Source organism: Balearica regulorum, chromosome 2, assembly GCF_011004875.1.
Source record: "Balearica regulorum gibbericeps isolate bBalReg1 chromosome 2, bBalReg1.pri, whole genome shotgun sequence".
Classification (NCBI taxonomy): domain Eukaryota; kingdom Metazoa; phylum Chordata; class Aves; order Gruiformes; family Gruidae; genus Balearica; species Balearica regulorum.
In genome coordinates this window covers 17943827-17956610 of record NC_046185.1, presented here as the reverse complement: position 1 = coordinate 17956610, position 12784 = coordinate 17943827, and the positions used below count along the sequence as shown (strand labels likewise).

At 37.2% G+C, this 12784-nt stretch overlaps 1 protein-coding gene across 1 annotated transcript in view; it reads right to left on the bottom strand.

The window, feature by feature from the left end:
• CSMD3 (CUB and Sushi multiple domains 3) overlaps nucleotides 1-12784 on the bottom strand; it is a 727509-nt gene that overhangs the window by 317544 nt on the left and 397181 nt on the right. The window contains exons 13-14 of the mRNA XM_075743489.1: nucleotides 3436-3618; nucleotides 1957-2283 (exon numbers count right to left, since the gene is read on the bottom strand). Of these exons, the coding sequence (XP_075599604.1) occupies nucleotides 1957-2283; nucleotides 3436-3618 (510 nt within the window). The remainder of the gene's footprint in view (nucleotides 1-1956; nucleotides 2284-3435; nucleotides 3619-12784) is intronic.

Below are 12784 nucleotides of genomic sequence, written 5' to 3'. Positions count from 1 at the left end.
AGCCAAGCACGTAACACCTTCTTCTCAGAAGGGGAGATGCGGGTATACAGCTCTTCAAATCATGCAGTTGAAGATTCACTTAGATTCCAAGCGTGCTTCTGGAATTATCATACTCTTAGGTGTTAGGGAGAAAGACAGGAATGGGATTAGTTACTCATGACACCAGACTGTTGGGAATATCAAAATATCCATCACTTTTTGCCTATTTTATCTACCTGTTGGCATGGAAAACAAGTCTACTACCTCTATCATCAGAAAGAAAAAAAAAAAGTAAGAAAAAAATAATCCAAATGTATGAGGTGGGGCAGGTCTGTCTGGAGGATATCATGATTCCCCCAATAGGCACTCTTTCACCCCTACCATCCTCTGCACATAGTAGCAAGCCTGATACTTCAGGCATTTTCTCTCCTTCCAATTTCCTTCCAATTCCCCCCCAAAAATAAGTTGGCTAAACCCAGTCCTTCTCACGTCAATGCTGAGGTGGCAAAATTTAATTTTGCAAATACTCCAAGGAAAACTTCATGCTATATTTTGCAGGGTTACTCATGCTGTGGGCTTACATATTGCATCACCATGTCCACCTTAGCTGGGAATGTATCTTGCCCAGATTTTGGGGTGGGATAAATGCCAAATAATTTGATAGCAATAAATCACAGGCAGTTCTTCATATGTCCTTCAGAAGAAATTTAACGATTTTGCCAGAAAAAAGTAAAGTGAATAGGCGCTAATGGTATTTAGTACTGGACAAGATATTTAGTATCACCTTCAATTATTTTGCTGTCAGTAAATGTAGTGCCAATTAGTAAATGTGGAGCTATGTATATTTTTGATTAGTCTCAAACTTTTCACCTCTCCCAGGACAGAAGCAAGTGAAATACACAGAACTCCATTTTAACTCTGTTTCTATGTAATAGGTGAACTAAATAAAAAAAGGTGACAGAAGATGCTGGTTTCCCTTCCAAAAGCTACAAATAGGTAGGTACAATTCAGAGCGCTCAAGAAAGCCCCACTACTATGTACTGCAGTTGCTTTGAATAGTAGTCTAGAAATTTCTCTCCCAGTGGCTGTTACAGCTGTAAGTTAAAAGTGTATTAATCAGGCTATAATTAATATGAACTTATCTCCAGCCTATATGGAAGCATACCAAACCAGAGTAACTAACAACAGTATGTAAGTATTCTTTTTAACATTATGATGGTGTAGCCACGCACAACATATAAACATTTTACATAGCACGTGAGCAATTTGATAACCAAAAGGGCAAAGATAGATGTAGTTGCACATATAAGGCATCCAAGTAGCAAAAAAATTGCTAAACAGAAGACAAGGGACTGCAAATAGGCCAGACATCCTCTTCAATAAAAGATCTTAAAAAAAGGCTTAAAATCATCAGCCATAAGGAAGGTAAAACAGAAAAAAAAAAAAAAAAAGACAAAAGGAAAAAAAAAAGACATGACTGTTGCGGTTTGGCTTCTCTTACCAAAGAGCTCCTACAGCTGCCTACGCTGACTGTGTGACTAGGAGCCAGCATGGACTGCAGCCATCAGCTCCAGGGTATTATATGCATTCACTGCTACATACAGTATGAGTGTTCAAGAGTAACAGTTTTGTACATGTAATGATGGTGATTAACATTATGTAGGATTTAACCAGCAGCACAAAATGTACTATTAGCATATTTAGTAAAGTTCTGTTTTACAATTTGAAACTGGTCTGTCAGTCTTCTAAACACTCACATCACAATGATCTCTAATGCTGCAAATGATAAATATACACATATTTTCAGCCCTAACACTGCATTTGAAAGACAATATAAACACCTAAATTAAGTATTTATAGGTGTATAGGATTTGTTTGAAGGTGAATTACCATAATGTCATTTTTACATACTTGTATCTCCTAAATTGTATTTTGAAAATAAAGCACACACATACATAAAAAAATATCATTACTCACTGTTATAAGTGATGTTAAATCCACGTCCTGACATTGAATGGTCAGCTTGAAATTCCAGACGCAAAATATGGCCATTACTGGTAAGATGGGAAGGAACTTCAGCACCAGTAAACGTTCCTATTATGGGGGAATCTGGAGAGTCACCATCTTTAACTGCAAGGAAGTCAAACTGAGATTCCAAGTCAAAGTCATTAAAAGAGAGATGGATTCGGCTCCCAGGGTCTGAAATGATTGTCCAGATACAGTTTAAATTATTCCCATATCCTTCTGGATAATCAGGTGAAAGAACTGTTCCCATTGGTGCAGTGAAATTGGAAAGGCAAGGAACTGCCAAAAAAGAAAGAAAATAGATAATAGAATAAAACAGTTCAATAAGGATTTATTTTACTACTAAGTTTTTGTAAGAGATCCTTAAACTTGCTGATTACTTCTTGCTGATTACCTCAGCTGAATAATTCAGTATTCGTTATGATCTGTGAAGCCAGAAAGAAGGAGTTTTTTGGGTTTTGGTTTTTGTTGGGTTTTTGTTTTGTTTACTTTTGTTTTTTTTTAATCTTCTAATTCCCTTCCCCTCAATAAAACTACCTCCCAAGCAGAGGGCCCAAGTAGTAAAGAACATCTTTGTAGCACTGGAAGCCCACAGCAGTCCTTACAATTTACCTATGTTCAACAATCCTTAATCACTTGGCACCACTTATTTTCTCCTGTAGGGAACTGTTTAGACCAGCAGACCTCTCACTGAGCACATTAAGGAGGCAGAAAGTCAATAGTACCCTTATCATTTGTTGTTCACACAGAAGCACAAGAAATTAACTAGCCTCAAAGAGACAACAGAGTTGTTCTGTTGTTATCAGGATAATATTTTATATTCAACCATTTCAGTTAAGTCACATTAAATTGAGTTGCAGGGATGAAAGCAACTGATTGCACTCTGAATATATTTGCATCTGCACTATTTCAGTGGAAAAGTTAAGAAAGGTGTTGCCACAAATACGTATCACAACATTGATTTTACTTATGCTGTATAATGTAACTTGAAGAGAGCTATAAATGTCTATGATAATTTAAGTGCTAAAAGATATTCATATACAATACATGGAGGAAAATGTAAATAATTTAAACCCTTGATTACAATTCAGCAACTTCTGATCTAAGGAATTACGTTAACTTACAAGAGTAGCTATAAAAAGTGTATCATACATATAAAATATACAAAATCCTACCAAAATAGAAAATAAAAAACCGCTGTATCAAATCACATAAAGACAACTGCTTTAATAGTTGCTAGTAAAAGAAAAAAAATATTTTAGCAGTTCTAGAACTGGGGCAAACCCACCATTGAACAAAAGTAAATTCATACTGTCAGGGGAGTTAATTGCATTGTGCTTACTCTTCAATCAACAACACAACTATTATATATAAGGAAAAACATATCATAATGGTATGTATTAATATAATAAAAAAATATTTGGTACATACAGATACAGATTGGTATGTTTGCAGACCACTGGTTGTTTTCTTGGCAAATGATAGATTTCTCTCCAATTAATTCAAATCCAAACTGACACTCAAACCTTAAAACATCACGGTTAGAAAATCCATCCCCTTCTCTGATACCATACAACGGTGTTCCAGGATCCCCACAGCTTTCCTTTTCAATTTCTGTTGAAACAAATAAGGAATTTATTTCCAGAAGAATAAAAGAAACTCTCTGTGGGTATATGCTCACATCTAGAAAATAACTATGCATTTTTATAAGCAAATGAAAATCATCTACATAACAACAGTTGCTGAAATGCACTACGGAGTTTGATTCTATAGTCCAGCTTCTTAAGGAGTAAATTCTGTGTAAAAGGATATTAGAAAAATCAGAGCTCTTTGTGTTAATGGAGTACTTGAAATTGAAAGAATATAAGGAAAAGTATTCTTACTTTATTTTAATTTGTAAAATTTTAGGCAATACTAATAACAAATACAATATCATTTGCAGTACACGAGCACTTAAAACTAGCAAGAGACCAGCATCCCACTGCGTAAACACTGTCCATGTTCCAATACAGTTTAAATTGATGAACCAATGACATGGCAAAAAAGGAAGTAGTGACACAAAAAGAATTGCCCAAAGTCAAAAGGAGACTATACATAAATATATAACTATATATACACATATATACATTTATATACACACACATTATGTATACACATGCAAAAAGAACTACTCAATACTCAAATAACATTTTATGACAGTAGTTTTAACTGCATTGTATCTGAATGACTCCCTCTTATTTCTACAATTGTTACAACTATGATATTCTCTCAAATTACATACCGTCCTCAACTTTTACTGTAGTTACAAGCACGGAGGGATCTTCTAAAAAGCATTTCCACCCATATGCATTTCACAAGCTCATAGGGCAAGTCAAGCTGGAATCATAGAATGGTTTGGGTTGAAAGAGACTTCAAAGATCATCTAGTTCCAACCCCCATGCCACAGGCAGGGATAGCTTGCATTAGATCAGGTTCCTCAAAGCCCTGTCCAACCTGACTTTGAACACTTCCAATGATGGGGCATCCACATCTTCTCTAGGCTTCCTATTCCAGTGTCTCACCACCTTCACAGTGAAAAATGTCTTCCTTATATCCAATGTAAATCTACCCTCCTTCAGCTAAACCCATTACCCCTTGTCCTGTCACTATACTCCCTGATAAACAGTCCCTCACCATCTTTCCTGTATGATCCCTTTAAGTACTGAAAGGCTGGTATACAGGTCTCCCTGGAGCCTTCTCTTCTCCAGGGTGAAAAATCCCAACTCTCTCAGCCTGTCCTCATAGGGGAGGTGTTCCAGCCCTCTGATCATCTTCATGGCCCTCCTCTAGACTTGCTCCAACAGGTCCATGTCTTTCTTATGTTGGAGGCCCCAGGGCTGAACATAGTACTCCACATTGGATCTCATGAGAGCCGAGTAGAGGGGAAGAATTATGTCCCTCAACCTGCTGGCTATGCTTCTTTTCATGCAGCCCAGTATGCAATTAGCTTTCTGGGCTGCAAGCGCACATTGTCAGCTCATATTCAGCTTTTCATCCACCGATACCCCCAAGTCCTTCTCCTTAGGGCTGCTCTCAATCCACTCTTCGTCCAGCCCGTATCCATGTTTGGGATTGCCTTGACCCATATGCAGGACCTTGCACTTGACCTTGTTGAACTTCATGAGGTTCACATGGGCCCATGTCTCAAGCCTGTCATTTCCCTCTGGATGGCATCCCTTCCCTCTAGAGTATCAACCACAGCACTGAGCTTGGTGTCATCTGCAAACTTGCTTAGGGTGCACTCAATTTCACTGCCCATGTCCCTGACAAAGATGCTACTGGTCCCAGTGTGGACCCCTGAGGGACACAAATTGCCACTGGTGTCCACCCAGACATCAAGCTGTTGACTGCAATTCTTTGAGTGCGACTATCCAGCCAATTCCTTACCCACTGAGTGGTCTACCTGTCAAATCCATGTCTCTCCAATTTTAGTGACAAGTTTGTTTTGTGGGACAGTATCAAATGCTTTGCACAAGTCCAGGTAGATGACGTCAGTTGCTCCAATCCAGCAATGCTGTAACCACGTCGTAGAATGACAACAAATTTGTCAGGCATGATTTGCCGTTAGTGAAGCCATATTGGCTGTTAACAATCACCTCCTCATTTTCCATGTGCCTGAGCATAGTTTCCAGGAGGATCTGCTCCATTACCTTGCCAGTCACAAAGGTGAGATTGACTGGGTTGTAGTTCCCCGGGTCTTCCTCTTTTCCCTTTTTAAAAATAGGGGGGTTTGTCTCTCCTTTTCCAGTCACTGGGATCTTCACCAGTCTGCCATGACTTTTCAAATATGATGGATAGTGGCTTAGCAACTTCATCTACCAGTTCCCTCAGGACCCTTGGATGTATCTCTTCAGGTCCCATGGACTTGTGCACCTTCAGGTTCCTTAAATGGTCTTGAACCTGCCTGATCTTCTCCTACAGTGGGCAGTACTTTACTCTTTCAGTCCTTTTCATCAGATTCTGTGAGTCTGGTGGTGTGGCTAGAGCACTTGCCAGTGAAGATCAAGGCAAAAACATTGTTGAGTACCTCAGCCTCCTCCATGTCGGTTGTAGCAAGGTCTCCGGTTTTGCTTATCAGTACAGTTTCTTTCATCTTCTTTTGTTGTCCTATGTACCCAAAGAAACCTTTCTTGTTATTTTTCACATCCCTAGCTAAGTTCAGCTCCAGCTGTGCCTTGGCTTTCCTGATCCCCTCCCTGCAGGCTTTCCTGATTCCTTCCCAGAGGTCCCCTGGAAGGCACCTCAGGAGGTCTCTAAGTTAGGCTCCTGCTCCAAGCAGGCTCAGCTCTGAGGTCAGACCAGGATGCTAATGGCTTTATCCAGTTGGGTCTTGAAAACCTCCCAGGATGGAGACTGTTCTGGGCAACCTCTTCCACTTCTTGACTGTCCATGAGGGAGATTTTTTTTTTATTTTTTTTTTTTAATATCCAGTCTGAACTTCTCTTGTTCTAACTTAAGCCCACTCTCCCCCATCCTTCCATCATGTACCAGTGTAAAGAGCCTGCCTCTGTCTTCTCAATAACCTCCTCATAGCTACTGGCAGGCTGATATTAGACCCTACTTCTACAGGCTGAACAAGCCCAGCTCCCTCAGGCTCTCCTCACAGGGCAAGTGTTCCTTGGCAGCCCTCCACTGAACTCACTTCAGTTAATCAGTCTCTCAAAACTGGATGGACTTTTCTAGATGGAGTCTAAGGAGGGTCAGGTAAAGGAGAATAATCACTTCCATCAATCTGTGCTCCTGTTAATCCAGCCCAGGATGCTTTTGACCTTCTCAGTTTGCTGTCCACCAGGGTATCAAGGCCTTTTCTGGAGGGCAACTCCCCAGCCTTTTCTGCGTGCCGGAGTTATTCATTCCCAGGTGCAGGACTCAGCACTTGCCATTTTTCAATTTCATAGAGCTCCTCTAGGCCCATTTCTCTGGCCTGTATAGGTCCCTCTGGATAGCAGCACTGTTCTTCGGCATATTCAGCTGTTTCTTTCAGTTTGATTCATCTACAAAATGGATGAGACTGTACTTCATAGCCTCTTCACAGCCAATGACAAAATGGAATATCCCAGAGTAGACTTCTGTGGTACTTCTTGCTCCTGGCCTCCAGTACAGTATGATCCGTTAACCACTACCCTCTATCCTATCACCAACTGTTTTTTTATTGTTGTTGTTGTTGTTGTTATTTTGGGGAAAGGGGGTATACGTTTCTTTGATTTGTTGGGTTTTTTTTCTTTTTTTCATCCATTCGGTTATCTCTGACAGTATTCTTGCATCCAAGTCAGGACATTATATTCACATATCCAACTCTAGACGAATGGAGAGAGTGAAAAGTCTTGTTAAGGTTGAGGTGGGCAACATTCACTGCTCTCCCCTTGTGCAGTGACCTAGTGATTTATTATAAAAGAGAAATCAACTTGGTCAGGTGTGATTTACGCTTGGTAAATTCATGCTAGCTGTTCACAATCACTTTCTTCATGTGCCAAGAAATGGCTTCCAAGAAGACTTCATCCTTGATTTCTCCAGGAATTGAAATAAAGGTCAGCCTGCAGTTGCATAGGTCAAGATTTTGGCTTTTGTTGAAGATCATACAACTTTTTTCCAGTCTTTGTGGATATTTCCTAAGCTTGAAAAACTGTCAAAGATGATGATAGGAAGTGGCCTTGCAAGGATTCACCAGCTCTTTCAGCACCCTTGGATGCAGTCTGTTATGTCTTAGAAACTTGTAAAGAAAATGTTGTGTTCAAGATATGAATCTTAGGAATGCATTCATCATCTACAAATACAGGAAATATGGTACAAAGGTAATGGAAATTCAGTACAAAATATTTTTTTCCTTGTCTATCCCAACTATCACAAACTTCTTTCATGAGAGATCCTAACTATAAAAAGGACAGAAATCTTAACATAAAATTAATATATCTTGTGTAATAATAATAGTAACAAATATCCCTATACCATATTTTGAAAATTTCTCTTTAAAGGTCTTGCTGCCACTTTTTTACATTTCCACATTTATTTGGTGGTTTGACTATGAGAAAAAAAACAAAAAAAACCCCAACCAAACAACAAACAAACAGCAAGTGTTTTGATTTCAATGCAAATAATTTTTCTAGGGTCATATTGCCAACAGCAATACACCTAATTTGTGAAAGCTTTCAGCTATTAATGCTCTGAATACAATTGAAATGTAAATAAAGTAAATAAAGAACATTCCATTTCAATACGGAAATGAAAAAGAGCTAAAGATTATTTAAAAAAAAAAAAGACTTTGAAGAGATTTGAAAGGCTTTCTTATTCTGTTTGATTAAACAAAAATCAAAACCAACAAAACAAAACCATCTCTCAAAAAGCACAACAAACATCAATCTTTCTTATTGCTTTATTTGTATTTGTTCAAACCGTTCTAGGAAAAGAGGAACATAATTCAGAATTAAAAAAAAAAAAAAAAGGTTAAAACACTCCCCAGAACACAGACCTCCAATAAAAGTTAAACCTGTCCTAAAGAAACAACATATCCCAAAGAAGACACAAACTCACTCCTATCTTCAATGTTGCTGATGACAAACCTACAGAACTACTCAGTGTCTAACCACCCAAGAAATACAAAGTTTTCCCAGGCTGCCCTGATAGATTAATAATATTCTAAGTGCCTAAGTCACTTCACATTTCATTTGGGAAAACAAATGTTTCTATAAACTAGTTCTCCAACAAGTGAGTACATCAAGTAACGTAATGTAGTTTTCTTATAGAATATTTCCTAGACAGTAAATGTAGTCATACCTACTTATATTTATTCTCTTTTGGGGCTATTGGCTACTATTCTGATGCAGCTGGGCCAATGGCTTTCTCTAATTATTATTTTATCCTAAATAGTAAGAATTTCCATGGTTTTTGTCAAATTTCAGAAGATATATAGGTGAGCAAAGCTGATACAGTGAGCTTGCTCATCTTGTCTTCTATCAGACATCCCTATTAGGAAAACTTAAGGGAACTGATTCTGCATTCAAATAATTTTTAGGCAGAGCATAATTATTTACAGGAGTTAGTTGGAAAAAATTACTATTTTCCTTTATACTATGTGATTGCTGTATTTGAGAGATTACATCCATAGGCTTATATTTCATTTGCTTTCATGAATGGAATTAAGTTGAACAAGATGCTACGTGAATGATAGTTTTAAATCGCTAAACCCCATTCATATCCATTTACATTTATAGCAAATCTTTATTACTTTAATCTTTCCTGCATGCCTTGCTTACATCACTTTTATACCCTGTAAATTTCATGTTAGCATCAGTTAATTTCTGAATTTAAAGCAGAATATTTTTGTCATTATATAGTTCTCCTTAGGAACTTTTTTTTTTTTTTTTTTTTTTAATTGAAGTGCAAATAGCTTTGGGATTTGTTTAGAGAATGTCAACAAACTTCCTTTGAAACAGACAGGAAAAAATACTGCTTACTGGGCTTTTGTCAGATAATCACATTTTAAATAACACGATTTTAGGAAAGACCACTATTTCATCTTTGTTTGAAGTCACTAAGGGGGAAAATTATATTCATATTCACATTTTTTACTGCTAGCTCTTCCACTCTTCTTTCAGCTTCTCTGCATTGCGTATTTGTTTCAACAACTTCTAAGTAGTTTCAGAGCCTGACAAAGTCTCATTTCTTGATAAACTCACAATAGTACCTCATTGTAAATAATTCATTTATGATTAATAGAAATTATTTATGGTTTAAATGTAAGATTAGCAGAAGAAACAGTAAATTTTCAAACAAACAGCTCTATTAGTAATGCCATAATTAAAACTTAAAAAAAAATAAAAATTGGAAACTTCAATGAGTCACCAAATAGTGAAGAGAAATAAAGGGTATTATGGGCTATCCTCCTCGAACATAGCTTGAATTCCTACCAAAGCTGCATATAAGAGTCCAGCACTTTAACATTTTAGTTGGACTAAAAATGTCATTAATAATAATACATTCTGTCATATAATGCACATGTATAATGAAGTTGCAATTCACAACAGAAGTTATTATAGAGTGTATCTTAGTCAAAACACTATTTCTACAGGATATTGCACAGTATAAGCACTTGGAAGAAGTTTATTATATATAATGATTACCTTTGAAAAGTCAAAAGTAATCTTATTGCTTAAGCCCACTTTTGTATTTTATTTTATGTTTTGGTTACTTTGTACTTTTACATTTTGATTTATGTGATCTTTTATGGTTTATTCTGCATTGTAAGATTTGCAGTTCATGTTGGCTACAATAAGAGATAGCTGAGTATTGCTATTTATGCCTAAGAAAAATCCATACTTATGCTAATACTATTTCCTTTAGATAGTCCTTTCTTTCTTTGTAGGCTTATAAAAAAGAGATATACTTCTAAGTATAAATACAATTTGTTAAATGTGTTAATAATGAATCAGGCATGATCTTTTGAGGTTTAAGACATTTGAGAAGTAAAATAAATAAATCTTTTTTTGTTTTCAGAAATTATTTGACATAGAAGGACAGTAACAGTAAAAGGAGGCATGATTTCAGATGATGTTAGAGATCTAACTTTTTTTAAAAATCTAACTCCTGTTGAGACTGTTTAAGATACTCATTAGTTTGGAAATGTGGTGCACAAAATTGATGTTTGTGGTCACAGTGCACTGAATGGAACTTGTAATTGCCAGCATATTTTCTAATAAGAAATATCTAGAAAACATATCAAATTAAGGGAAAAAAATAAAAATAGAAAGAAAATTAAGGTAACTATCTCATTTTTTTTTAAGTTATCCTTTTGTTATTTTTGTGTATCTCACTGAAGGTTTCTGTAGATTTCCAATTAGTGATGTACTGAAGGAAGAGCCCAAAGCTACAGTAGCTACCAGTATAGAGATAGCAAGAGAGAAATGTTTTTTTTCTCTTATCATCTATCTTTGTGAAGGACAGGCACATTGTGGAGGTTACTAAATGGGCCTCAGGGAAAAGAAATGGTCACTTACTACACAAATGCATTTTGACAGAACTGAACAGGAGTTAGAGCTTGAAGAGGTAACTTGTCTATCTTTTCCTTCCTGTAACTCAAGGGAAAATAAAATATAACAATGTGATTCTTATAAGGGAAAACAATTTTGAAAGAAAAGTGATCACTGGTGCACAGTGGAAAAGTACAATATTGAAGACTTGCTATCACTTCAACAGAGATTCAAAATCTATAGTACTTCAGGGAAATACCAGGCAAAGACCCATCACGCTTTAACAGCATTTTTGAATGTTTCACTGACCATATCAATGGAAATATGACAGACAACTATATTTGTTTTGTCATTAGTAAAATTGCATTTGAATTAATTACAGGATATTTGATGAAACAAAGCATACTGGATTAACTAAATACTAGTATATGAAAAGAAGCAGAGTTCCAGTGTGTAATTCAAAAAGAATGAAGCTGGCTGTTTGATACTTGAATTTGCTACAAACATTCACCATCATATATTGACATGCTAGCATTTTGCTGGATAATAGGAAAAAAAATATATAATCCCACTTGGAAACATGAAGGTATTTATAATTTATATATACATTACTGAATATACATTACATACCTAATTTAGTTGTGAAATTGCCATGTCAGTGTTACCACTGCAGGACTTGCTTATTCAAAGATCTAGGAAAAGATACCATTATATATTTGTGCAACTTTTGCTCACAAAGCACAAGGTTCCTTGCCACACAAACACAATATATATTATAATATTGCATGGCAAGGTTTTGGTAGCAGGGGGGCTACAGGGGTGGCTTCTGTGAGAAGCTGCTAGAAGCTTCCCCTGTGTCTGACAGAGCCAATGCCAGCCGGCTCCAAGATGGACCTGCCGCTGGCCAAGGCCAAGCCCATCAGCCATGGTGGTAGCGTCTCTGGGATAACATAGTTAAGAAGGGGAGAAAAAAAAACCCAAACCAAGAGCAATTGTAGCCAGAGACAGGAGTGGGAATATGTGAGAGAAACAACTCTGCAGACACCAAGGTCAGTGAAGAAGGAGGGGGAGGAGATGTTCTAGGTGCCATGAAGAACTGCATCCTGTGAGGAGTCCTCCCCCTGAGGATGAAGAGGCGGCAGAGACAACGTGTGATGAACTGACCACAACCCCCATTCCCCATCCCACTGTGCTACTGAGGGGAGAGGAGGGAGAGAAATCGGGAGCAGAGTTGAGCTTGGGAAGAAGGGAGAGATCGGGGGGAGGTGTTTTAAGATTTAGGTTTTATTTCTCATTATCCTACTCTGATCTGATTGGTAATAAATTAAATTAATTTTCCCAAGTTGAGTCTGTTTTGCCCGTGACAATAATTGGTGAGCGATCTCTCCCTGTCCTTCTCTTGAACCACGAGCCTTTTGTTATATTTTCTCTCCCCTGTCCAGCTGAGCATGGGCAGTGATAGAGCGGCTTTGGTGGGCACCTGGCCTCCAGCCAGGGTCAACCCACCACATCATCTATCTTACCTTGAACATTAGAAATTAAATCATAAGGAAAAAAAAAAACACTCAAAAAGCAGCAAGCAGGAAAATAAAAATGAATAACTTATGAATCAAGAACATATATTTCTCAGTGTCAATTAAGATGATAAATAACCAAGCAATTGATAAACTATGCCATATGTCTTTGTGGTACGCATATTCAGGAAAAATAATCTTAAAGATACATAGCAGACACAGAATTAATGGACAAATTTCAGCAAGATTTTAGACTATTCTTAC